Here is a 26875-nt window from a genome sequence, read left to right as displayed (position 1 = left end):
TTTTATTTATTTTATTCATTTCGGCAATAAACATAAAATAATAATTACAAAAAAAACATAAAAATATATATATATATATGAAAAACAAGACACGAGGCCGAGGAAAGACAAAAGCATTAAACAAACGCTGTCACCGGTAAGGTGTGTCTCTCCAAAAATAATATAATAATAATAATAATAATAATAATAATATAATATAATAATATTAGTCTATTTATTATTATACGTATATTACGTAATTCATCATTACGTCATAAATAGACATATTAACCCAGTTAAAAGCAAGATGACCAGTTAGCTCAGTCGACTGAGCGTCGTGTTAGTAACACGAATGTCGTTGGTTCGATTCCCACGCTGGTCGGTGGAATAGAGTTAAAGCTATGCGAGCTAATGTGTTTGGGGTTCACAGAATTATACGTTTCCCTTTCCACCACATCAAGAGGCAGTGAACATTAATGCATCTGGTGATTTGGTGAAAACCACCCCAAAAGGCTGCAGCAGGGCCTTAGCGCTGAGAGGGAGGGAGAGCACACGTTAGATCTTTTTTTTGGCTTTCGCCACCTGCAATTTTATGTTTAGCGCCCTCAATTGTAATTAATTTTATTCGTTAGAGTTTGGTATGCCATGCCATGCGTTGTCCGGTCAAAATCAGGGAGAGATTCTTGTGGGATCCTGATCACAAATGCTCGAACACGGCCGAACACGGCCGAAAAGTATTTACAGCAGAGTATAAGGGCACATTTTAATTTTTATAGAAATTCTTTTAAAAATAACCACTCACATATGCCTACTAACACTCTCAGTAGGCCTGCATGCTTGGAAAATAAATAAAGATATTGTCTCCTGAAATAATGAAACCAAAATGGATCGAAAACAAATTATTTTATCTACAGGAAAAAATTGTAAAAAGCAAAACAATAGTCAAATTGTCTGAGTGTCAGACAATAGGTTCTTGATTAAATGTAACCGTTTATTTTGTCTTTTTATAATCAAACCATTATTGCGTATTCAAAGTTTGAAGTATTTTAGGCCTAATCTTAATTGTCTTGTTTTGCGGGGGACAATATAATTAATTTATTGGATGTCGAGGCAACATAATTCGAAACTGGCCGTTTTATAATACAAAAACTCCAATGGGACACCGTCGTGTAGGCCTACACTCTTACACTTACTGTTTGATTGAAATAGTTTAGGCTAGTGCCTATTAGACAACTTAACAAAATTACAGTATCACATAATAGTTGGCCATACATGATTGTTTTATTGGTTTAATTTTTATCTTATTTAATTGATTTTTATTAATCTGTTATCTGTGATCCATGTTGAATTTTACCTGTAGACAGGCCACATAGCTATTTTTGTCTCCTGCAGCCTTCAATAAAAAAAAAAATACCGGTAGCTCAAGACTAGGAAACCATGGTCCAATGGCCCAAACATAAGTGGGAACCTCTTGATACAATTACAATACCAGTAATAAATATAATTTTAATATTTGAAAAAAACCTATACTTTTTAGGTTGCGACGACGAGACGAGGAGATACAGGTCTCGCCGTCTATTTACACACACCACGTGCTGGCGCGACTGCTAAAATATAAGGATATATATTATGGATGATCCACCACCACCTCTCCTCTCATTATTATGATGTCTCCCTCTGTTTTCACCAAACAACCGCGTGGTGTTCGTCTTTCGCCATTTTTATTGTGCATTGGCGCGTTTGGTGGGCGAGACCAAGAGCTGATAATAGTGAACATATAGGGCCAAAAACGAGGTATATTTCTTTTTAATTTGACTTATTTACAATATAATAATTATGAACGTTGTTTCAATTGTCTATTTCAGAGTAATTCTTCGTATAAACAAAGATTTTCTGTCCATAATATGGCATGCTTGGGTCGGTTGTTATGATGGTAACAGCTAGCGACAGCGTGTATCCATCAGCTGTACCTTTCCAGTAGCAGCTGCATGTTTGGCTGGTGTGACTGTACTGGCCAGCCACCATTACCATGGTCGTCGGCTTGCGGCGGTAAACTTATTCATTTTCATTTATTGATTTAGACCAACAAAATGTCAAACATACAGAATGAATTGGTCAGGTACTGCTAAGATTAGGATACCATTACATTAAATATTTGTAAATAACTAAATAAATAATAAATTCTTCATAATCATATTGACTTATTCTTCATATTGCCTTTCTAATCTTGAAAAAGTATTAAAATTAAAAATAAAGACCCATTCCGTACAATTTTACCTTGAATCTTCGAGGCTTAGAGATTACTGTGCTCATTTGTCCCTCAAACATCACAGCATCCTCTTCCAGGGATATCACCAGCATGTCATGAGTGGTGGTCGGCGACCCGCCTCCCCCCCTCTCCCCCCCCCAAAAAAAAATCACTTAAATTTATCGGCTTTGATGCATTTTATAAGCATGCACGAAATAAACAAGGTTTAAGTAATAAATTGAATATAAAATTACGTTTTTTTAGTAATTTATTATATATATTATATCAACATTTTCAATATCAATAAAATACAGATTGTTAAAAACCTTTAAAAACTTAATAATAGATAAATACTAAAAAAAAATGAATATGAATTTGGTCTGAAGTGAGACGTTTTGGCCCACAAAGTGGGATGTTTCGGCCCAAAAGTGGGCCGAATCGTCTGGATCCAAAGAATCAATACCATGAAAAATCTTATATGTGTGACGTTTTGTAAAAATAATGCATATATATTACTTTAAAAACATTAAACTATAGTACTAGTCTGACGTTGTATAGTTGCTGCATTAATTATCTTTCTGTTTTTGACAGACGCTGTTGATACACATTTGGGGAAACCCAGTATTTTCGCTGAAAAGTTAGGAGTCTTCTATTTGTTTTGGCCTCTCGATCGAAAAGTTGGTAAATTACAGAAGAAAAACTATTATCAATCCGCACGCAATGCATGTTGGGATTATTAGAATCGCCTTATTTTTCACATTTTTAACCATTTAAAGACGATCTCAATCAATAGGACCATATAGTTTTTTTGTTTACATTAATGTAGTGTGTGACCTTAAATCAGATCTAAAAAACGTAGGGAATTGGTGACCTTTAAAATAATCCTATTATTGCTGTACAAAGAATGAATGCATTGTGTCAAAAGTTTTCATCCACATGTCTTATTGTTACTGTGAAATAGGTAGAGTGAAGTATGTGTTCTTTCTTATAACAAAAGTATAAAACACAATACATCAGATTTGGCCAAATAGTTTGCCAATTACCACATTCAAAGCAAAGCTACTTGTACATGAAACTTTATTTGTCTCCGAAAAATACAAAGAAATGTTGGTTGTCAGCAAATCTGATTAAAAGATAGATATAATATATTTAAACGGACTAAAAATTGACAACAAGTATAAACAGTAACAGTACTTATTTATTCAAGTAGTTATATAATTGCTTTAATTTACAACTTGTTCTCCCAGTGTAGAAATTCAATAAAAAATATAATATTTACTTTATCAATGCTCTTGTTTAATATTGTTAATAGCTAGGCACAGCCTACTGCAGTACTACTTAATACAATGTTTATTTTAGTTTATTTCATAATAATATGGATTTATATAGCGCACGTACCACTCAAGAGTGCTCAAGGCGCAAATAAATACACCATTTTTATTACTGGTTGGAGCCAATTGTAATGCTTGCTAGCTAAACCAGCATAGGGAGTTGTATTTTTTATTTGTTTTACAAAGAAGTTGCTGAATACTGAATGATGATTAATAGTTTATGATTTTATTACTGTGTTGTTTTGGTCTTATAAATTGAAGAAAGGAACAGATAGGATTGGTTGTTTTGAAGATTTCACTGCTATTGCTAATTGTCTTTGTTGTCTATATGTTATAACACTTAAACATTAATATTTGATAACTTAATTATTATAGTGCAGTGTGTGTGTTTGTTTCCTGTCCTGCCTGTTTGCCAGGCCAAGCTTCATCTACAGAGCATTTTGTAGAGGTCAGGCTGTAATTGGATTACCAGCAATCTTGTTCTTTACACCTTTCAGTGATAATGGGTTGATTAATTGATTGATTGAATTTATTTGGTTCATACATAAAATACATTATAAAAAAGACGATAAACAGTACATCAAATTCAAAAGACAACACCAGAAAAGGGTTAGGGTTTAATGACCTTTAACCTGTATCTGGAATTTGTTGTGGAGTTGAAAAAATGCAATCAATGAAGTTGGAAGTTGGTTCTTCATTCTTCCAAAGGGACTTGTATTGATTGATATGATGTCAGGAGAAGAGTGTTGTGATCCCACAGTTATTTCTTTACTTGGTCACTAATGACCTACTTTTTGAATAGAATGTCGATAAGCTTGCAATTTAGGGACAATCTTTGTATACTGTAGGTATATTCAGAAACTAAAAGCATATAAATGTATCTTTCTTATATATTTCTTTTTTCTAGGCAACACTTATTCTTATTTAACGCCGCTTTTCGTTTATCTCTATCCTTATATTCTGGCATCAGAATATTCCATAACACTTCTTCTTCCCGATAATAATCAATTAGTTCTGTAGAGAATTTTAATTTTGCCATTCTGATTTTATCTGAACTGTGCTAAAAGCAAGTGTATTCAATGGTCACCAAACCAAGAATGTTAATTGTCCTGTGGCTGTACTGTACAGTACCCCATGTAGGTCACTAGTAGACCAAATGGGATTAATAATAATAAATAAGCAGACCTCCCAACATGGATTGACAAAAAATAGGGAGATTTTTTCGGTAAAAAATATATTATTACGACGCGTTATGCGACGCGCGTTACACAACAAAGATATACAAAAATAAATTGTCTGTTTTTTCAAAATGCTGCAATACAATATTTTATTTTCATCTTTCATCTTATGTACATTATTAACATAACACATTTAGTGCATTTGAGTCCGGGAACATAGCTGGAAAAAGGTGGTTTGCGTGCTGCGTAATGGCGAATGGAAGATTGTGTTCTACAATATACGATGTATAAAGCACCTCCGCGTTTATAACCTTTTCTGCTATTGGATCTCTGTTTATATTGAACAACAAAGTCTGGCATTGGTTCACAACTCTTGCAGCTTTTTCATGCTTCTTTGTCTGTAAAAAATATCAATTTCAATAACTAATTACAGATCTAGGCTAAATATTTTTTTTTTAGGCTAAATATTATATTTTTAAAAACATAGATAGGCCTAGATAACATACAGTTTTGTACCTAGACGTACGTATGACCACCACCAGGCCTAGTAGCCGAATCGACAGGCCAACTACAGGCCTAGCCTATCTAAGGTTCACCAATCCCTAGGCCTGGAGTGACTGAACGACGCCGTTTAGTAACCTACTGGCACTGTTGAGGGCTAGGCCTACAAAGGCTAGTCGAGTGAACACTACTAGCCTAGCTTCAATGGTTGCAGCCTTGCGTCTAACATTTTCTGGCCTTTTGTAGTTTATTTAATTATACATTAAAAAAGCACATAACATATGAAAAATAAAATAAACTTGCCGAAACATTTCTACCGCCATGACTTATATCAAAGAATTTTTGGCTTATATTGAATGTCAAATTGCACAGCGTCCATCTAGCTGAACCAAAGATTGTATAGCTACGCTACGCTATACAATCTTTGGCTGAACTAGGTTCACCTCTGACCAAAGATTATATAGCGCCGCGTAGCGGCGCTATATAATCTTTGCTCTGACCGAAATAATGCATGGATAATCTTCTGTGAACTCTGGTTTGAACTTTGCTGCATACTTAATTTTTTTCTTCGGCGGCCGAGCTGACATCGTAAATTATTTATTTGAAATTGTAATATTATTTTAACTAGTTGAATGGCGATCAGTTGATAAGTAATTAAAAAATGCATCTTTTTTTTTAATTATACGTGGTCAATAAGTGGTTTTTCAAGGGATTGATTTGATTGGTCGTTTATTCACAAAAAGCTTGCTGAATGCAATTCTATCTGCCAGCCCACACCTACCACCATGCCATGTTGTTTAGGCGACCCACCTAGGCGTATTTAATTAGTCAACAAAAAAGGGAAGTAGTACTCTTTGTTTTATTCGAGTATGCTTTGTTTTATTTATCTTTTTACGAACAATGGTATTTGCGTGTGGCTTTTGTTTTGCTTTTAACTAAACAACCAACTTCACAACGCCCTGTCAATTTAACAAAATCCAACGTTAAAAATGTGATTACTTGGCTTGGCCATATTGTATATGTTCCTTATTTAAAATCGGGAAATTTTTATCCAAAAATGAAAAAAATCGGGGGGAAATTTGGGTTTCGCGGGAGAGCGGGAGAGAACCAAAAAAATCGGGAGAGTCCCGCGATTTTCGGGAGAGTTGGGAGGTCTGAATAAACAACCTGTTTATCTATAATTATATATAAATATATAATATATTTGATTGATTATGACTTTTAATAACACTTTATAATCTTTGTATTCCATTCAACTATAACCAGAAGATATATAGTGAACTATATTATATCCTACGCTCGCGCTAAGGTCAAATTTTCGTTCGCCAAAATGGCGAAAGGTTTTGAAAAACATTAGCCAAATTGAAAATCCTTTAGCCACATTTAAAAAACCATAAAAATTCGAAAAAATGTTTATTAAATAAATAATGCAGGTATTTTTTAAAAAATTTTATTTTTTTTACATTTATATTATTATTAAGTATCCCAATGAACCTGATTTTCGTTACCGGGATTTTAACACGTTCGTGAAATTTCAAAAAGTGACGTGTCTTTGAAGTTAAAAATATACTATTTCTTATGTACCCATGAGAATAAAAATTATATGCCTGGAAAGATCTTGTTTAAGGGATTATTTTTATATATTTATAATCTATGTTTATTAAATATTTTAATAGAAAACGCGAGTTAAAAATGAGGTACAAAAGCCGGCGAGCCGAAATCCGCGCGCTAAAAATAACTTTGGAAAACACCTACCCATTTTCGCACCCCGATCGCACGAGGTCCATAATAGGTGGTGGAGTAATTTTTGTTGCATGTTATCAGGCTTTAAATACTCTTTATTTTGATATGTAAATCGGTTATTATTATTATGTACATCCGCCTCAAATGTCAATTTTAACGATAAAAATTGAATTTTTGAGTCTTTCTCATTATCAAAATCTGGCTAATTTAGTATTGAATTGAAGCTAATTTATATTTCTGTTTGATAAAACACATCGTTTTATTTGACTTTGCGTGGACCTCGTGCGAGCCAACAAGACCAACCCCTGAAAAAAATAATCCCTACCATAAATATCAGTGTTTACCATTTTCCTTACGGGGGATTCAGTTCTCCGCTTATTACTAAATTACCGTCGCCCAGGCAATGTGCATGGTATGCATCGTATTAGCGCGTTAATTAATGATTGGATAACCCCCGCAGTGGACTGTTCCATTTTCTGAACTAGTCTTCGTCGCACACGAGGCATGTCGAAAAATGTCGCCTCTCATCATGGAATATTTGCTTCAAAACGTCAATTTTACCGATTTATTAAATTATTTAATTTGAATATTTATCAATCTATTATATAAAACAAGAAATGTACCGCAGAAATTTAAGAAGCTTTGAATTTGCTATGCAGCGGCCGTAACCCATTCTATGTAGGCGGCCTAAACGCGCTTTGGCCATGGTTGCCGTTGCAGTATACGCTGTTTCTTAGCTATTCAATTTAAAGCGCAACTTTCGGTTAGAATAGAATAATCGAAAGGGAAATAAATTAAACATGTTAACATTATACTATTGAGGTAATTACTTTGTTAAATTTAAAATTCTTCTTTTTAAATAACAGAACAGCCTCGTTTACGGAAGTATTCGTCCACATGTTTCTGTTTACATTTTCTTCTCGAAGTTCATTTTCTACGTCGAAGAATAGGGACTTCCCCTTTTATTCGCTCATCATCACGTCGACGGCGGTCGTCCACGAACCAATCACATTAACTGTTTGTCATTAAAACGTCATCGAGGCACGCTCTGCGCATGTTTAAACAGAACTAAAAAAATGAACACGGCGATCGTGACGTCGTCACATAAAATGCTGTGGTGGTAAAAAGTGTACCCGAGTCAGAAAGTACCGAAGTGTGGCGAATTCTCGCTCCCATAAGAAGTCACGCCGACCAGGCTAGGCCTAGGCTTGGAAATGTATTTTCGCCAATTTGGCGAACGAGGCAATAATTATTTTCGCCAAATGGAGACTCCAGTCGCCATTGGCAAGCGGTTAGCGCGAGCGTAGATATCTCTCTGCTACAATATTCAGATGTTGATCCCTACCAAGCCAAATTCCTGCCCATCTGATTGGCTATTGGTGTAAAAAAATGGTGTCAGTTTTGTTAATAATGGGACATGCAGTAAAACTTATAAGTCACTATTTTCTCTCTTTTATACACAAGGGAGCAGTTAAAATAATAGATTTGACCCTAAAGGTGACTGGAAACAGGCACTTTCCATCAATCAATACAGTGTCCCTTTGGAAGACGGAAGAAAAAAGAAAAAACCTGATCGTGGGACTGGAGCTTTATACTGACATCATTGGCTGTTAAATAAAGAATTGTTATAGCTAAAAGCTATCAGTATCAATGAAAATATTTGTATATGAATATGTGCTAAGCATAATTTGCAATCATTTATAGAGAGTTTCTTTAGTTATTATTGCTGTAGTAAAGACAACAAAACATGAATGTTATTTTTTAAATATGTTAATACTCTTTGAAAATTTGATCTCTAAATGATTTAGCTTTTGTTTTCCTGTTCTTTTACTATTAGTATACTTTAAAAGTATAGATTCTTGGACCAGCCTATACTAATGATAATACCAAGGAAATTACATATTTTGACCTTGGACCAGCCTATACTAATGATAATACCAAGGAAATTACATATTTTGACCTTGTTTATTTATTTTTTTTCATCACATATATAGTTAATAAAATACAGTAATGAACTTAAGTCAAAACATTATTTAAGTAATACTTAAATAACTTGTTGATTTTACTTAAATCTTACTCATCAATATAGATTTAGTTTATGTCCGAACTTATGTTATGTTTTAACTTATTTTCCCATGCATATACTCTTACTAAATGACATACAGATGTTAGCACAGCACAGGTAATCTATGACTAAGGTGTGATTAGGTCATGGGTGGGGCTCTCACACTTGGGTATGTATACAATAGTAATATACCATTAGCAGTACAATATCTCTAACATTTTCAAGCATATAAAGTAAGTAAGCCATATGATCATATCAGTCACTCCACTGTGATAGTTACAGGAATACCTTGTGGTAAAATTACTTTTTTTTCTTTGCAGTTGGCATTTTTTGGGGGAAAATAATATAAAAAATACGAAACAATGTCAACAGGAGGTCGTGCAAGAGGGCGTGCTAGGGGTCGGGGTAAAGCGACTGCAAGTACCCCAGCACCTACCCCTGGTGAAGCTTCCAGAAGTGCTGCTGCTACTCCTCAGATGGACCCACAAGTAGCCCCTGGACGAGGACGTACACGTGGAGCCGCCACTCAACCTATGGTAGCAGGTAGGCTAGATACCTTTAATATTTCCTAGGTATTTTATTGAATGTAATATTATTATAATGCCATCTGTCCAAGATGACCTTCATTTTCCAAAATTCTCTTGATTTTAATTTGAAGTTACTAGGAAAATCATAAAAAATACATACAAATTGATAACATAAATGACTGACATTACAAATAAATACATTTATAAAGATTTTCCAGGATAGCCCAAAAAGTTTATTAGCTTATTTGCGTTGGGATCCTTTTATAATCTAAAATAAATAATCTAGAAATTACATATTGCAATTAACAAATAAATGTAACAACAAAATAAATATATATAAATCAAAATTAATTAAAAAAATACTAATGATTGGTTAGAATATCTATTAAAATTTTTCATTGAGTTATCTATTGTGTGTTTATGGTGTAGTAATATTTTACCTTTTTCATTTTACCTGTACTAGCGCAATTGGCAAGACCACCGGCCAAACCTGAAGCTGCCCAGCCACCTGTACAGCAGATGCAGCGGCTACAAGTTGGCCCGCAAGGGGCTGGTGGTTTAGATAGAGGTCGGAGGTCACGTGACCATAATGTGTTTCAAACGAGACCAGAACATGTCAAGGATAAGCAAGGTAAGAATTTTAAAATCAGCTAAATTTTTGCAAATACACCGTCAACTCGAACTAAATACATCTTAACTGACTTAAACCTTGTTAAAGAAATATTGTCCCTCTAAAAAAACTAAATTTTAAAAATGTTGTTGAATATGCCATTTTAATGTCGCATAATACTTTTTTACTTTGACCAAAAACGGGATAAAAAAAAAATTCCTGAAAACAACATATTGATACCGATGTGACCCAAAAAAAATTAGGTTCTTCTAAAAAGACATTTTTTTTCAGGTAAAACTGGATCAGTATGTCAACTGGTGTCCAACAACTTTAGACTGAAGACGAAAGGGCAGTGGGCACTGTACCAGTACCACGTGGACTTCAACCCACCTGTGGATAGTAAACGATTGCGAATTGCTCTCGTAAAACAACAGAAAGAAATTATTGGAGCCACCAATGCATTTGATGGTATGGTTTTATTCCTACCTATAAAACTTGAACGAACCGTACGTATTGATTTTATATTTTGTCGTTATTACCATAGTACTTAAATATTTAGTATAGGAGTCATCCAGCATAGAATTCTTCAATATGCATTTCCATACGTTTGTGATTCTTTAACTTTAAATGAGTGAACGTTCATTAGCAAGTGGTCTAGAACTCTGTCTACACTATCAAACTAGTTTGACAAGAAAAATGTGCCATCATCATGTCCATATATGGGCACATGTAGATACTTTGTAGTAAAATATTATTCTGACAGTTCTGTCAATTCATTGATGCACTCGTAATGCTAAGAATTTTTTTTTTTCAGGAGACTGTATTTACTACGCAGACAAAACGAGGTGAGAACATCCAGATTACGATTAAACTGACCAATGAGCTGCCACCTTTCTCTGGTGTGTGTCTTCACATGTACAATGTCATATTCAGAAAGTAAGGATTCTATTTATTATACTATTATCCAAAGATTATTTGAAATTTGCCAAGGAAAAACGTTTTCGTATAATTTAAAATTACGACATATACAACTAATCTATGTCTATATCTCCTATTTGATGGTTTACTAATGCTTTTACATATTTACTTTAAATGTATTTTGTTTTATTCAGAGTGATGGGTTCGCTCAACATGCAGCAAATTGGCCGCCATTATTTTAATCCAGACAATAAAATTGAGGTCAGGCAGCACAAGTAAGTCAACATTAAATCAGTACAGATTATTTACAAATATATTTTTAAAATTTTGAGAACTAAGAACTAGTTTTTCCCTTAAATTAAAACTAATTTAAAGTTAACTATAAACTTTTTTTTTTGAAGACTTGAAATTTGGCCCGGTTTCATAACATCAATCTCGCAACGAGAAACACATATCATGCTTGAAGCGGAGGTGTCACACAAAGTGCTGTGTCTGAGTACAATCCTTGATGAACTTTATGATCTATTCCATGCAAACCGGTCATCCTTCAAAGAACAGGCCACAAAGAAGCTTGTTGGACAAATTGTACTAACTAAGTAAGTAAAAATAGATTGACAGGTCATTGTAGTGATAACCAGAGGCCAACATCCTCTTATGCTCAACTTTTTGTTCAGTATTCATTTATTCATGGTTAAACACATTAAAATATGTTAGAAATTATTTGTGTTTGTTCAAAGGTAAAAATATAAAATTTGGTAAAATACAAATAAAACATCATTTAAAATACAAATACAAATCATACCTGTATTATTTCACAAAACCAAAAAAAAAAACCTATATAATTTTTTTAGTGGAGCTGTACTTGGTGTTTAATGTGCTTGCCTTCCAATCCCTTTCAACTCAATCCTAAGCCTCAAATGAGACTTAGTTTATAAGCACAATACATTATAAAATAGTATATCCATCCTGTAATTAGCGAGTTTGTGCTCGCTGTTGCATGCATATGAAATAAAATAATATATATAGATATATAGAAGTGCAATTTGTAACAATTTGTAACAATATAAGCTGTCAACTAATGGCCTTTTTTCTAATTTAGGTACAACAATAAGACTTACCGTGTTGATGACATCAACTGGTCATTGAACCCTATGAGTAAGTTTAAGAAGTTTGATGGCAGTGAGATATCCTATGTGGACTACTACGCTCAAGTGTATGAGCGGAAGATCACTGATCTTGAGCAACCATTATTGGTCAGCCGACCAAAAAGAAGGGTAAGGAATTTTTACATTAAATTTTACAGGCCTGTCTTTTTGAAATTGTAGGTGTGCTACAAATTGCACTCCTCAACACATTCAGGGGTGGTGTAGATGTGCTACAAGTTGCACTCCTCAACACATTCAGGGGTGGTGTAGATTTGCTGTTTTTATGTTGGTGTGTAGAAGTGCTGTATGATATGAACTTTTTTCGGAAATAAAAGTGAATTGATTGATTGATTGTAGCTGCAGTAATGTATTGTTTACTTTAAAGCTATGCCTAAAACACACACTTTTAAGAAAAACAAACAAGAAACAACTTTACATAGGTATTAAATTTCCAAGAACTACCTTTATTCGTATGTAAAATCTAGGGTACATAAAATGTAGGTACTACTGTTTCATTTTTGCTGAAAATTCCACCCAAAATTTCTAAAACAATACAAATTTTCATTCTTTTTAAAACTATAAAATTTAACTATTTTGTTTTAATAGGAAGTGTCATTTCTAAAACAATACAAATGTTCTTTTTAAAACTATAAAATCTAAATTTGTTTTAAAATAGGAAGTTCGTGCAGGACAACAAGGCCCAGAGGTGCTACATCTGATACCAGAGTTCTGTACCGTGACAGGCATAAGTGATGAAGTAAGAAGCAACTTTACAGTAATGAAGGACCTTGCACAACATACTCGTGTTGACCCCAAGAACCGAGCTGCCACTCTCAACAGGTTCCTGCATAGCATTAGCAAGTACGTATAACAACCATGTTTAAGCTTGGTTCCCACTTGATTAAACTATGTTGACTAAGCGGCAGTGATTGGCTTGTTTATTTTCTTGTATTGTGTCCCAGTGGAAACTGAGATTTAATGTACATTACAAATCTATTTTAAGACTGTACAACCTTTTCTGAAATAATTATATTACTGTTACTGTTCTGGTAGCCGTCTTTTTCTGAAGACACCTGGCCGTCATTGACGGACACTTAGTATCGAGACTTCACTGCGGGTGTACTCGAGATCCACGTTTATACCATGCTGTACACTTTTATTTCAATTTGTGATTTAAAATAAGAGCTACATGAATGGTCATATTACTTGTGTCCTTGCACTGTGTCTCAGTGTGAACTGAGATTTAATGTGCATTATGAGTCACTTTTATTATTAGTCTGCTTTCTGAAATGATTGTGTTAAATTGAAATAACATTTTATTTACATGATTTATTCATGAATGGTGTTAAAGTATTAATTTAGATTAATGGAAATGAAGTTCTTTTTGAGTAATAATCATTTTCCATCTAAAGTAATAGTTTTATATTATTAATCTTACCATAAATTAATCTTAATCATAATCTTAATCATAAATTAATCTTACCATAAATGATTAAATTTTAATAATATGCATGCATTAATGTTACAGCAATAAGGAAGCCAATTCACATCTTGAAAGGTGGGGCTTGTCTTTGGATAACAACTTGATGGACATCCAAGGAAGGGGCTTGCCCGCTGAACAGCTAAGCCAGCGTAATTTCAAAGTACGTACTCAAGTATATTCTTAAAGCCTTGAAACACCACCAACTTGCAACTTGAAAATGAATTTCCAGCATATTTTATGATGGAACAATAATATTATATAATATATTATTATTATAATATTATCTTATCTTATCTTCTTAAAAAATTAGCAAAAGATTTGTTTTAACATATAATTGTATTTCACAGTTCTCATACGACATACGAACAGCTGATTGGTCGAGGGAAACTCGTGGCAAACCTGTCCAGACAGCAGTAAACCTTGACGATTGGCTTGTAATATTTAGTCCTCGTGACAAAGCCAACACTCAGGACTTTGTGCAGACTTTGATTCGTGTGTGTGGTCCAATTGGAATGCGCGTCAACCAACCAGCACTCATTGCTTTAAATGGAGATCGAACTGAAAATTATATTCAGGCTATCAAAGAGAAGATGACGCAAAGAACCCAAATGGTTTGTACATTTCTGACTTTACACTTTTTATTTTTTCAAATCTTGCATAGGCCAGTTATATATTTGGTATATTTATTCAATTCCACATATTTATAAATCATTAAAAAAATACATACATCATGTCTATTGCAGCCCAACGAGCTGAATTGAAGAAATAATATATTAGCCTACATCAATTGAAAACACCAGAAAAGCTATGAAAGGTTACGAAAAACACACAGTACAAAAAAAAAACGCAGTCGGGCAAAAACATGGTCAATTTGATATACAGTCGACTCCGCCTAAGTCGAATCTAATGGGACCGGTATAAAAATTCGAGTTACGCGAACTTTGACTTACAGATTTGCCAAAAAAGGCTAGGCCTAGGCCTAGGTTCACGCACTAGCCGCGCTATGGCTAGGCCTAGTGGACCCTGCCCTGTCGCGATCGCGGCCCACGCGATGAGCTTGCTTGAGTTTGCTTAGCTAGCTAGGCTAGGCCTAATAAATGCTAAGTCTCTTTATCGGTAATGATAAACTGTATTTTCTTTTATGGTTTAAGCCCAAAACAATACAAAAACGTATAATATAAATACATTTCGGTTCTTATTCGAAATCGGTATCCATTGTTTATTGCCATCTGTCTAGCACAAAATAGGTACCCACAAAATGCCGCTCAAGTTCTCCACTCTGAAACAACTCATACGCTATACACACTAGCGCGAGTTGTAGGACGCCGCCTATACTATACAACCTGCTTGAGAGAACCGATATGGTCCCACATTATCCCCTCTGTTGTTTGTTTATCGAATTTCGTACGTTTCATCTGCTTTTTTAGCACGTTGTTGCCGCGTAATTTGTGACTTCGACTTATACGATATAAATCACTAAAGAATGGGTGTATTCGGACCCCAAAAAGACGTCGACTTAGACGAATTTCGACTTAGAAAAAATTCGACTTACAAATAAAAATTACACAGTAATGTATAGGAAAGAATTGGGACTTTCCTAAAAATTCGACTTTCGCGATTTTTCGACTTACGCGAATTCGACTTAGGCGGAGTCGACTGTATAAAACAATTGCAACAAATTTACACGAGAAAAGATAAGGAGTAGTTGACTCTCCCAAAACAGGGATTTGAATTTGAAGCCATTTCAGCCATACAGATATTTTTAACCAATTTTGATAGTGCTTGTAACTTATTGAGAATTTTTTAGTGGCTAACTAAAACTAAAATTGTTCCCGTCTTCATGACTTCTCTTAAGATTCAAAAGGTTCCGAATTTTGTTAAAAATTAAAAAAATTTTTATCATCCAGCTCTGAATTTTATTATGATTTTTTTGTGACAAATAAATGAAGAAATAAATTACTCAATCTTCAGGTTTGTTGTATTGTACCAAACAACCGTAAAGATCGTTATGATGCAATCAAGAAGCAGTGTTGCTTGGAGATGCCAGTGCCTAGCCAAGTTGTTGTCGGTAGAACCATTGCCAAGAAACAGATGTTGATGTCCGTTGCCACTAAGATAGGCATGCAACTTAATTGTAAACTTGGTGGTGAATTGTGGTGTGTCCACAACCCGGTAAGTCTCTCAACTTAATTTTGCTAGCTTTTGTGTAATAATAATAAAGGTTTATAGTGCGCACTTAGCCACCAAATGTGCTCAAGGCCCTTTCCAATGCTTATAGTATACAATCGGCTCAGATACACAATAAAATTGCGAATTTAAAATGGCAAGAATTATGACTATGTATAAGCCTGGAAAAAAAAAATGAGTTTTTAATAATTTTTTAAAGGAATCCTTTCAGCTACTTCTCCGTTAATGCTCATACTTAAATAATAATGCTCATACTTAAATAATAATGCTCATACTTAAATAATAATAATAAATATTATTACTATTGTTTTCTCCTGTAATTGGTGTTATTATTCATTATGAAATTAATAAACATTTTTAACTTCCAAAACAAAACAAAACATCAGCAACAAATGTGACAACACATTGTCTACACATGTGAAAACATCAGCAAAGCAATTAATGCATAGCATAGCACACAATGTAATAACCATTGCAATTGTATTTCTTACCTCTAGGTGCCTGGCCTTATGGTCATCGGCATAGACAACTATCACGACTCTGCCCAGAGAGGTAGGAGTGTTTGCGGTTTTGTTGCCTCCATGAATCGAACTTTGACACGGTAAGAGTCTTAATTGTTGACTTACGATTTTATCCTTTTAAGATTTTTAAATTCATACTTCTACACTACACTTCTTTTTAATCCATTTATGTATATGTATCTTTATCTTTATGTATCTTTCAAATTTGCTGATAACCTACATTGCTTTGTTTTTTACAAAGACATCTTCTCTTGTATAAAATTATGAAGAACAGATTTATCAGTTACTGGTAGCTGTTCTAGAACTAGTACTAAATTAAAGCTTAATTTATCTGGTGGAATAAGTAAACAGACTTCTTTTTTTTTTATGTTATAGTTACTATAGTCGCTGCTCCTTTCAAACTCCAGGCCAAGAAATTGTGGATGGACTAAGAGTTAGTCTTCTGGGTAAAACAAATATTTTATCTCCTTGTTTTCTGATTATTCATTATTAATATTTCTTATGATGTGTGTTTACATGAGTATTATTTCTTATGATGTGTGTTTACATGAGTAATATTTCTTATGATGTGTGTTTACATGAGTAATATTTCTTATGATGTGTGTTTAAATGAGTAATATTTCTTATGATGTGTGTTTACATGAGTATTATTTCTTATGATGTGTGTTTACATGAGTAATATTTCTTATGATGTGTGTTTACATGAGTAATATTTCTGATGATGTGTGTTTACATGAGTAATATTTCTTATGATGTGTGTTTACATGAGTAATATTTCTTATGATGTGTGTTTACATGAGTAATATTTCTTATGATGTGTGTTTACATGAGTAATATTTCTTATGATGTGTGTTTACATGAGTAATATTTCTTATGATGTGTGTTTAAATGAGTAATATTTCTTATGATGTGTGTTTACATGAGTAATATTTCTTATGATGTGTGTTTACATGAGTAATATTTCTTATGATGTGTGTTTACATGAGTAATATTTGTTATGTATGTATAGCATCCCTAAAGAAATACTATGAGATCAACGGACAGTTCCCAGCCAAAATCATAGTATACAGGGACGGTGTGGGCGAAGGGCAAACACAAGCTGTAAGGGATCACGAAATACCTCAATTAATCAAGTGCATTCAGGGTCTCATACCAGGCAAAGAGTAAGTACTATATCTACTACTATATATAGGCACTATGATACTATGTACATGTACATCATATGTGACTCATCATGAGAACAATGTCTGTAAAAAAAATCTAATCACCAGTGCTCCATTTTAACACATGCTCCATGGGTCACTCGGGTCATGTCATGTGCTCCATTTACAAAATCCAAACCCATATATACAGTTGATCTTGTTCATAACTTTATTTTAGAAATTTTAAGTTTTATATAGATTTTTAAAAATAGTATAACACTATTTATATGACAAAAAAATGTGATGTGCCCATATATGGACATGATATCATATCACTACCATATTTAAGCATATCACTACCATATTTGGGAAAATCACACTTTTCTTGTCAAACTAGTTTGATAACAGAGCTTAAGAATGTGTTATAATGACTTTGTTACAGGCCTCTACTAACGGTGATTGTTGTAAGGAAACGAATCAGTACTCGATTGATTCTGAATAATAACGGCCAGTTAAGTAACCCACCACCTGGTACTATTGTTGACTCCACCGTAACCAAGCCTGAAAAGTAAGTATTAGTTTATTCATTGCTACTTACCATACCAGTAAATTAAGTATATGAAACCACTAAATTAAATATATCAAACCAGTAAATTGTAAATCATATTTTATTTTAATAATTAATATTAAAGCATCTTTGCCTGTTTTAACCACTTGCTATAGCCTTGGTATAAGTCCCAGCATAACTACCTCCATCAGTTTTACCAGAATTCTCACTGCTGAAAAATAATAATTGTTTGTATTTTTATATTTGTTTAGGTATGATTTCTTCCTGGTATCTCAATCAGTCCGTCAGGGTACCGTTACTCCAACAAACTACGATATTATCTGGGATAATGCAGGCTTCCAGCCAGATCAATACCAAAGATTGACCTATAAACTTACCCACCTTTACTACAATTGGCCTGTAAGTATTTTTATGTTTTTATTTAACCAAACTTGATAAATATATGTATAAAAGTTCATAATATGTGCTGGTATTTAAATATATTGGAAAGTTTAAACAAGATTTCATCACTAAAAGAAAAGAAAACAACACAGGATTTTTTGTGGTAAATAATTGCAATAACTATTTTCTTTTGCAGGGAACAATCCGAGTTCCTGCTCCATGTCAGTATGCTCACAAGTTGGCATTCCTCGTAGGCCAGTCGCTCCACAGAGAACCACGCATAGAGTTAGCAGACCGTCTTTTCTTTTTGTAAGAAAATAAGTCGAGCTTGTGCAGTTGACAAGCATATGTACGTTATCCATTTTAAAAATTTAAAGAAAGTTTTGTATTCCAAAGTGTTGAAGTGGATTACTGTTGAGTTGTATAAAAAGCAGAAGATAACCCATTGGACTTTAATGATATTCTTTATAATTTACTTGACATTCCATAGAAAATTTTAAAAGGGGAGAGGGAATAGGGAGAGGCGAGTTATTTCATAGTTAATAGAAGAGGAATAGTAACCGGTGCATGAAAATGATAGTGATTAGTTTACTGCTTCTTATGTACTATAAATACAACCATAGCAACAGTATCTATGGTTTCGAGAACGCTTAGCTGAAAATTATTTACTCATTGAAAAAGACAAAATCTTGTGCAGGTGACATGATTTATGTATTATCTTTGCATTTATAGTTTTTATTTATGCGCTTTCAGCTCTGTGATGTGCCCTTATAAGGACATGATGACATATCACTTCTTGAAATATTAATATTTTTGATGGTGGTATTTGACTTAATATATCTGTTTTCTCAGTTACTGTGTATTATACTGTATATTGTTTTTTCTTACTACACCTATTGTATATTAAATACTGTTACCATAGAGAGATAGGGTTACCATAGAGAAACTGTTATTATAGAGAAAGGGTTACCATGGTTAAACTGTTAAGCTCTGTGATGTGTAGCAAATATGGTAATGATATGACATCATCTTCTTAATGTTTTCAATCTTTCGAAATTACGATAATTATTTTTTTGAAGACATTATCATGTCTACATTTTTTTGTCACATAAAGTTTGATAGTGTAGACAGAAAGAAACAGACAGAAAGGGTTACAATGGAGAAACTGTTGCCATAGAGAAAGGGTTGCCATGGAGAAACTGTTACCATAGAGAAAGGATGAGTAGCAAGTGTTTAGTTTGTAGATCATTCCATCGCCTTTGTTTTCCGAGAATCAAAAATTACTGGTTAATTTAATACGCTTTATGGTGCTATATACATACATTTACATATACATACATACATATATACATACATATACATATATCAGTTGTTAATTGAAAATAGAAATGTACTATTATCTCTAATTTATGCATGATTATACTGTATTACATTTTGAACTGTTAATTATTATTATGGTTACTAATACTAAAGTGTTGAAACCAATATTGCAGAATTGGTATTTTTATATGTATACAATACAATGTTTTTCTCATATTTTTTTAATTAAAACTTAAAATAACTGACATTCTAATGAAAACATTTTTTAAATCGTTGCATCCCATAAATATTGTTTAAGTTGAATGTAGTAGTTGTAGTTATATGTAGTTGTAGTTATTATATATTGTTTGCTTTGTGTTTTAAATGTTATGCATTTCAAAACTTTTAAACACTTTTAGTAAATCACTAGCAGTAGAAGTGGCACAATAGGAAACAGTTTGTGGCCGTTGGTCAGTGGTCCTTAACTATTCTGATTTCTAATTCTAAATTGTACTAATGCCAGTTAATCTGCATAATATAGAACAACATTCCAAGCAATACACTCAAGTATTATTTAGACCTTTTTTTGGTATTGGATTTAAGCCTCCAGACAGGGTTATACCTGAGTTAGTGGTAATAACATTTATAGAGCTTTTATGCATTTTATGTACAGTAATTAGTGTTGTGTTCTGACCAGAAAGAAATTTTTTTATTATGTGTTAAATTAGAAATTTTAATAAATGTTCAGTAAACCATTGTAGTTGATTTTTTTAACAAACATTACAGTACAATACTATGACCGCCATGACCATACACCCGGGAACTGATATGACTGACATTGGAACATTCATAACCTTTTTTTCTTTCACCTCATGAAATTATTGGTAATATTGCACTCATAAACATTTGTATTGTCCTAAAAAACAGGTTTAATATAGAGAGCGCCATCCACGATACGAGGTTGAATAGAAAGGTAATCGCGATCGACACACGACGAACAACCAACACCACGTATCATCAAAAAATGTTGGTTCTTCCATTCTTTTTTATCTCAAACTGGTGATTTCATGGATAAAAAAAAGACGAATAGGACGTAATTAAAAGCAGGGTCTATACGTTATGTAGATATTGAGGATCACAAGTATAAATTGTCAAGGTAAACATGTTTGTCACTGAATTATTGAATTAAAAATACAGTGTACGGTATGTTGTTACATGTATCGTATGCATAGAGACCTAGGCCTAGCTGCTAGCCCCGACGTCGACGACGAGTACTCTGTCTGTACTAGACAGTCCTACATATAGGCTAGGCTAGTAGTAGTACTAGTATAAGTAGTACTGAGTAGGAGGCCTAGTTAGTAGACGTCGACGACGAGTACTCTGTACTAGACAGTTCTACATATAGGCTAGTACTAGCCTAGTATAAGTAGTACTGAGTAGGCCTAGGCCTAGTTAGTAGACGTCGACGACCAGTACTCTGTACTAGACAGTCCTACATCATATATAGGCTAGGCTAGTAGTAGGGCTAGTACTAGTATAAAAATAAGTAGTACTGAGTAGGCCTAGTTAGTAGACAATAATAGCAGGGTAGGCCTACTAGGCATTATAACTTTAACATTAGTTTTAGTTTACATTTACAGTAACTGTCAGAAAATGTAAATAGGGCCTACATTTATTTACAGTCTGACACTGTCAATGTATCAAAAAATGTAAATACATTTTAATTACAGTCCGACACTGTCAGAAAATGTAAACTAAAAGTAAAAGTGATAGTAGAATATATGTATTTTTGTCTATTTCCTATCAATATGAATATGGCATGGCAATAAAAAGAATAAGATAAGAATCCAGCCTATTTTATTTTCAGGTGTGTTTTATTATTTATCTCCATGATGAGTATGCAATGAAAATTATAAATGTTTTTTCAGGTCATGAAGGTGTTTATAGTTGACAATTTCAAGAGCCATGCAGTCAGCAAGCCACCCGTTGTCGTCTTTGTTGGCTGTCTGATCTCGTTTGTGATTGTTATGATGTCATTAGCATTGTATGTTAAGCAACATGAAGTCCAGGATTATGATGTTTCTCAGGTTGTTGTCATTTAAATTACTTTGCCATTTGAAAATAACTATTCTTAGCTACACAAAATTTGTTTCTTTTTTTATGATTTTGGCCCAGGCTAAATTAACTTAGCCTGTTTACAAGAAAGATTTTTTATTTCATGTTTTGTTTTTGTTTGTCTGCTTTCTGTCTCTCCAATTATTTAACTCCATTACATTTCTACTCTAGGACTGGAATAGCTTTTTACTAAGTTTTTCTGAGAATGACTTTTGTATAGACAGAAATACATCAACGTCAATACCGCATCCATACATAATTTCAACCACCGGCAATGTAACAGACTCGTTGCTTAGTCAAGGTGCAGACCAACTTAACATACTTGAGTATGACACCAAACTGCATAACTATTCAATGGGTGTGTCACTGGTCATTGAACCAACTGAGAAAATGATCAACAGTCTGCAGAATGTTACCTTTTTCAGGGGAAAGATGTTTGCTTCTCAGCTTGGTGTTTTAGGTAATTTTAATGTTCAATACTGTGTTCAATTATCAGTGATGTAGCCACAAGAAATAAAGTGGTTCAGGTTTTGCAAGGGAAACATCTTTGTAAAAAGGCCTCTGTCAAAAAGTGGTCAGGTTGAAGCCTTAGCAACCGTACTGGTGGCTATTGCCCTGATTATGTTATTAAAGTATTAAAGATGTATCGTCCCCAAAAAACATGAAAAATGAAGTTTAATTAAATCAGACTTTGATTTTGTAGTGTTAATAAAGTTTAATCACCCCTGTCGACAAAAAAATTGGTAAAATAATCTTTTCATCTATAAAATGACAAAACAAATAGTTACAGTACATTCAACCAAAATTCCAATTTGACTATTTCGTGCTTTAAATTACAGTTTTTTCAGGTACAGGTAAATCAATTTTTGTTCGATCCAAATTTTGGTCAAGGTGGGTAACTAATATATGTAACATTAAAATGGCATATTCAAAAACAAAATTGCAAGAATTATTTTCATTATTGTTTCTATTCATTGCACATAGATAGGATAGTACATAATTGCTGTGTTTCAATTTGTACGATTGATTTTAGACTAAATACAGCAGACTTTAATAATGGCCAATGTTATATTCAGCTCAGCTCCTTATCTCTGGTGCTCCAATTAGTTTACTAGAAAACCAATTTGTTAATTGTAGGTAAAGATGCAGAAAGTGAAGTGGTATATTTCCATTTTGAATTACCTGAGCCAGTTGGTTTACGTACATGCAAGAAAGCTAACCTCTGTGATAAGATTGTCCTCAGATCCTGTGTCACGTTTTTTGCTGTCAAAAGTGTTTTTCCAACAAGAAGGTAAGAGAATGCCATGGCTTTGTACTATTTAGCATAGCATCATGCAATTAAAAGTTCTATTGTCTTCATTACAGAGCTCCATCATCATGCAATATCACAGAATCGCAAAGATTTAAAGCCTGTTGCTTTGTACTATTTAGCATAGCATCATGCAATTAAAAGTTCTATTGTCTTCATTACAGAGCTCCACCATCATGTAATATCACAGAATCACAAAGATTTAAAGCCCGTTGCTTTGTACTATTTAGCATAGCATCATGCAATTAAAAGTTCTATTGTCTTCATTACAGAGCTCCACCATCATGTAATATCACAGAATCGCAAAGATTTAAAGCCTGTTGCTTTGTACTATTTAGCATAGCATCATGCAATTAAAAGTTCTATTGTCTTCATTACAGAGCTCCACCATCATGTAATATCACAGAATCGCAAAGATTTAAAGCCTGTTGCTTTGTACTATTTAGCATAGCATCATGCAATTAAAAGTTCTATTGTCTTCATTACAGAGCTCCACCATCATGTAATATCACAGAATCGCAAAGATTTAAAGCCTGTTGCTTTGTACTATTTAGCATAGCATCATGCAATTAAAAGTTCTATTGTCTTCATTACAGAGCTCCACCATCATGTAATATCACAGAATCACAAAGATTTAAAGCCTGTTGCTTTGTACTATTTAGCATAGCATCATGCAATTAAAAGTTCTATTGTCTTCATTACAGAGCTCCACCATCATGTAATATCACAGAATCGCAAAGATTTAAAGCCTGTTGCTTTGTACTATTTAGCATAGCATCATGCAATTAAAAGTTCTATTGTCTTCATTACAGAGCTCCACCATCATGTAATATCACAGAATCACAAAGATTTAAAGCCTGTTGCTTTGTACTATTTAGCATAGCATCATGCAATTAAAAGTTCTATTGTCTTCATTACAGAGCTCCACCATCATGTAATATTACAGAATCACAGAGATTTAAAGCCTGTTGCTTTGTACTATTTAGCATAGCATCATGCAATTAAAAGTTCTATTGTCTTCATTACAGAGCTCCACCATCATGTAATATCACAGAATCACAAAGATTTAAAGCCTGTTGCTTTGTACTATTTAGCATAGCATCATGCAATTAAAAGTTATATTGTCTTCATTACAGAGCTCCACCATCATGTAATATCACAGAATCGCAAAGATTTAAAGCCTGTTGCTTTGTACTATTTAGCATAGCATCATGCAATTAAAAGTTCTATTGTCTTCATTACAGAGCTCCACCATCATGCAATATCACAGAATCGCAAAGAGACTATTATATAGCTGGCTTATCATCAAGAACTGAAGCCCCTGGTGACATGTGTGATAATGGTGCAGTCATATATGGTGAACACAAGTTTGACCCTAGGCTTACAGTAATGCTCAGTTCAGTAAGTGCTTTAGGATTAAGTTTAAGTTCAATAACATTTATTCAATAATAATGGTAATAATAATGATGGTACAGTAATAATACAATGGTAAGAACATCTTGAAAAAAAGAAAAAAGGATCGATTTATTTAGCTATTACGGTAATTATACATTGCAATATGTACATGATATGAAGAATTAAACAATACAATTATACAACAATTTAAAATCATTGCATTTAAATATTATATACATTACTATTCAAAAAGTTTAAAAATGAATAATTACAGTAACATAGTTGTAAATGTTACAAAATGCAGTATTATTACATCTAGACCAAATGAAATAAGAGCAAGATAAAAATGATGTAGCTACTAAGGGGACAAATAGAATATATGCAAGAATTTAATTGACAGGGGCATAGCCATCTGTACAGTTGGTAAGGTTTCAACCTGACCACTTTTCACAGAGGCCTTTGGCAACCCGGTGGTTTGAATAGAGATTGTTCCCTTTTCTTGCAAAAACCGAACCACTATATTTCTTGTGGCTACATCACTGCTTGTTGATATTTTACTGTACAGTTACTCCAACATTTACACCCCAATGCACACTTCTTTTTTCCCTCAGGCTGAACGATCTCTTATTAACCTACACCTGATGCACACAAGTTATTTCTTGTTTGTTATGATAATTACATGCTTTTGTTATGCCATGTTCAAAAGAAAACCATCAAAAACACGGGTCATTGTTGGAAGTACAGCAGAAAAAAAAGTAAGGATATTATAACAAGATGTAAATAAATATTAATAGGAGTGTGTATATGAATTATTAAAAATTATAATTTTTTAGTGCAGTGATCTTTAGCAAGTAAGAAATGAGTCTTAACCCACACTTAATTTTGCCATTTAAACAATTTTTTTTTCCAGGCTCTTCACAAATAACTTGAACCAGCTCCTGCACTTGCTATCAGTAACACCAGGAAAGAGTGAATTCACTCTTAACTGACAGCAGGAAAGAGTGAATTCACTATTAACTGACAGTAGGGAAGAGTGAATTCACTCTTAACTGGTAACACCATAAGAATGGACTTAGCAGGGTATGAAGGTGGATTACCAACACAGATTGTTTCAACTGTGATCAAACATATTTTGATATGAATGAGTATAACTATTATTGTAATAACAGAATTACAATAGTGTAAGTCAAGTAATGTGCAAGGTATACTAACAACCTTGAGTGAATCAGCATTATAAACTTATGTTTAGTTCCATGCAAACTTGTGCAAAGCCAAACAAACATAGCATTTTGACAATGTGCATATTGTTTGTATTTGAAGCAGAAATATAGTACAGTATACAGTTTGTAATGTAAATACAGGTTATGGACAATTTAATGTTAAGGAAGTAAGGCTATTTATTTAGAAACTTCACAGTACAATGGTTTAATTTTGTATTTCCTTTATCAGCCGGAAAATGTGGAAATACCATTATAACAACATCGACACTTATTATTCATGAGATTTAAATGGATTGTAATCAGGCTATACCATCATGCTAGCCCAAACTGTTGCTTACAAAATATTTTGCTGATGAAGACCCTAACCCATTCAAGTAAGCCTGGTGTTGATGAAGACCCTAACCCATTCAAGTAAGCCTGATGTTTTTAACAGTACTTCTGTATACCAAATACTGTACCTGTATTTTCACTAACAAACTCAATTGGTTGGCCTGGACGCGCGGCCTGGACACTGTTACATCAAACTTCAATAATTACTTGTACAGTGTCATTGTACCAAACAATTGATGTGCAATTGTATATTTTGTAATTATTGTTTCCAATTATTGTTTTTTTATGTTAAAAATTATATTATGAGAAGAATTATTACTACAAGAAGAAACATATAAGATGTATTACTATTTAAGAATATTGTTGGTGTGTATATACAGGAATATTTTAGGGATTCTTGGCTACAATGAAAGCCATTGGTGAAAATAGTGCGAGATACTACAGTATTAATTTAAACATACTTTAATTGATCCACTTTAATGCTTGGTTCCCGCTAGACAACGAAAGAACGCATAACAAATCCTTGCATTGCGTCACTAGTGGGAACCAAATATAAGCAGTAGGCAATGAGCGTCGAGATGGAATTTGGAATTTACTATACAGTATAGTACTGTACACTTTGTAATGCAGCTAGTATAGCAGAAAAAAAACTGCAAACATGTATACTAATGAATGTGCCT

The 26875-nt window shown here is 33.5% G+C and overlaps 2 protein-coding genes and 1 long non-coding RNA gene across 3 annotated transcripts; 2 read left to right on the top strand and 1 right to left on the bottom strand.

Annotated features, from left to right (window-relative positions):
- The first annotated feature begins 1704 nt into the window (after nucleotides 1-1704).
- On the top strand, nucleotides 1705-20583 carry LOC140044413 (piwi-like protein 1). The gene is made up of 18 exons (XM_072088905.1): nucleotides 1705-1773; nucleotides 9366-9588; nucleotides 10036-10203; nucleotides 10474-10688; nucleotides 10997-11118; nucleotides 11295-11375; nucleotides 11502-11696; nucleotides 12200-12374; nucleotides 12922-13106; nucleotides 13774-13888; nucleotides 14076-14339; nucleotides 15700-15900; nucleotides 16413-16516; nucleotides 16812-16882; nucleotides 17446-17599; nucleotides 18021-18146; nucleotides 18398-18545; nucleotides 18724-20583. Exons 2-18 carry the CDS (start codon nucleotides 9408-9410, stop codon nucleotides 18838-18840), a joined length of 2622 nt encoding a protein of 873 aa, XP_071945006.1. The 5' UTR covers nucleotides 1705-1773; nucleotides 9366-9407; the 3' UTR covers nucleotides 18841-20583.
- A 239-nt stretch (nucleotides 20584-20822) lies between these two features.
- Nucleotides 20823-25732, top strand: LOC140044411 (transmembrane protein 248-like). Its single transcript, XM_072088903.1, has 7 exons — nucleotides 20823-20982; nucleotides 21755-21913; nucleotides 22113-22401; nucleotides 23079-23232; nucleotides 24495-24651; nucleotides 25257-25400; nucleotides 25556-25732. The coding sequence occupies exons 2-7, from the start codon at nucleotides 21758-21760 to the stop codon at nucleotides 25568-25570; spliced, it is 915 nt and encodes a 304-aa protein (XP_071945004.1). The 5' UTR covers nucleotides 20823-20982; nucleotides 21755-21757; the 3' UTR covers nucleotides 25571-25732.
- A 251-nt stretch (nucleotides 25733-25983) lies between these two features.
- On the bottom strand, nucleotides 25984-26358 carry LOC140044412 (uncharacterized). The gene is made up of 2 exons (XR_011844455.1): nucleotides 26283-26358; nucleotides 25984-26245 (listed from the first exon to the last, which is right to left on the bottom strand). It is a non-coding gene; the product is annotated as an uncharacterized lncRNA (long non-coding RNA).
- Nucleotides 26359-26875: the final 517 nt, after the last annotated feature.

This window comes from Antedon mediterranea, chromosome 3, assembly GCF_964355755.1.
Source record: "Antedon mediterranea chromosome 3, ecAntMedi1.1, whole genome shotgun sequence".
Taxonomy (NCBI): domain Eukaryota; kingdom Metazoa; phylum Echinodermata; class Crinoidea; order Comatulida; family Antedonidae; genus Antedon; species Antedon mediterranea.
Note: the sequence above shows the minus strand (reverse complement) of the source record. Positions and strands in the feature narration are given on the sequence as shown.

Coding starts and splice junctions, on each gene's coding strand:
- LOC140044413 (XM_072088905.1), top strand. CDS start 9,408: ATGTCAACAGGAGGTCGTGCAAGAGGGCGTGCTAGGGGTCGGGGTAAA. Junction 11,119..11,294: donor TACAATGTCATATTCAGAAA/GTAAGGATTCTA, acceptor TGTTTTATTCAG/AGTGATGGGTTCGCTCAACA. Junction 13,889..14,075: donor TAAGCCAGCGTAATTTCAAA/GTACGTACTCAA, acceptor TGTATTTCACAG/TTCTCATACGACATACGAAC.
- LOC140044411 (XM_072088903.1), top strand. CDS start 21,758: ATGAAGGTGTTTATAGTTGACAATTTCAAGAGCCATGCAGTCAGCAAG. Junction 23,233..24,494: donor AGTGTTTTTCCAACAAGAAG/GTAAGAGAATGC, acceptor TCTTCATTACAG/AGCTCCACCATCATGCAATA. Junction 24,652..25,256: donor TTACAGTAATGCTCAGTTCA/GTAAGTGCTTTA, acceptor TTTTTCCCTCAG/GCTGAACGATCTCTTATTAA.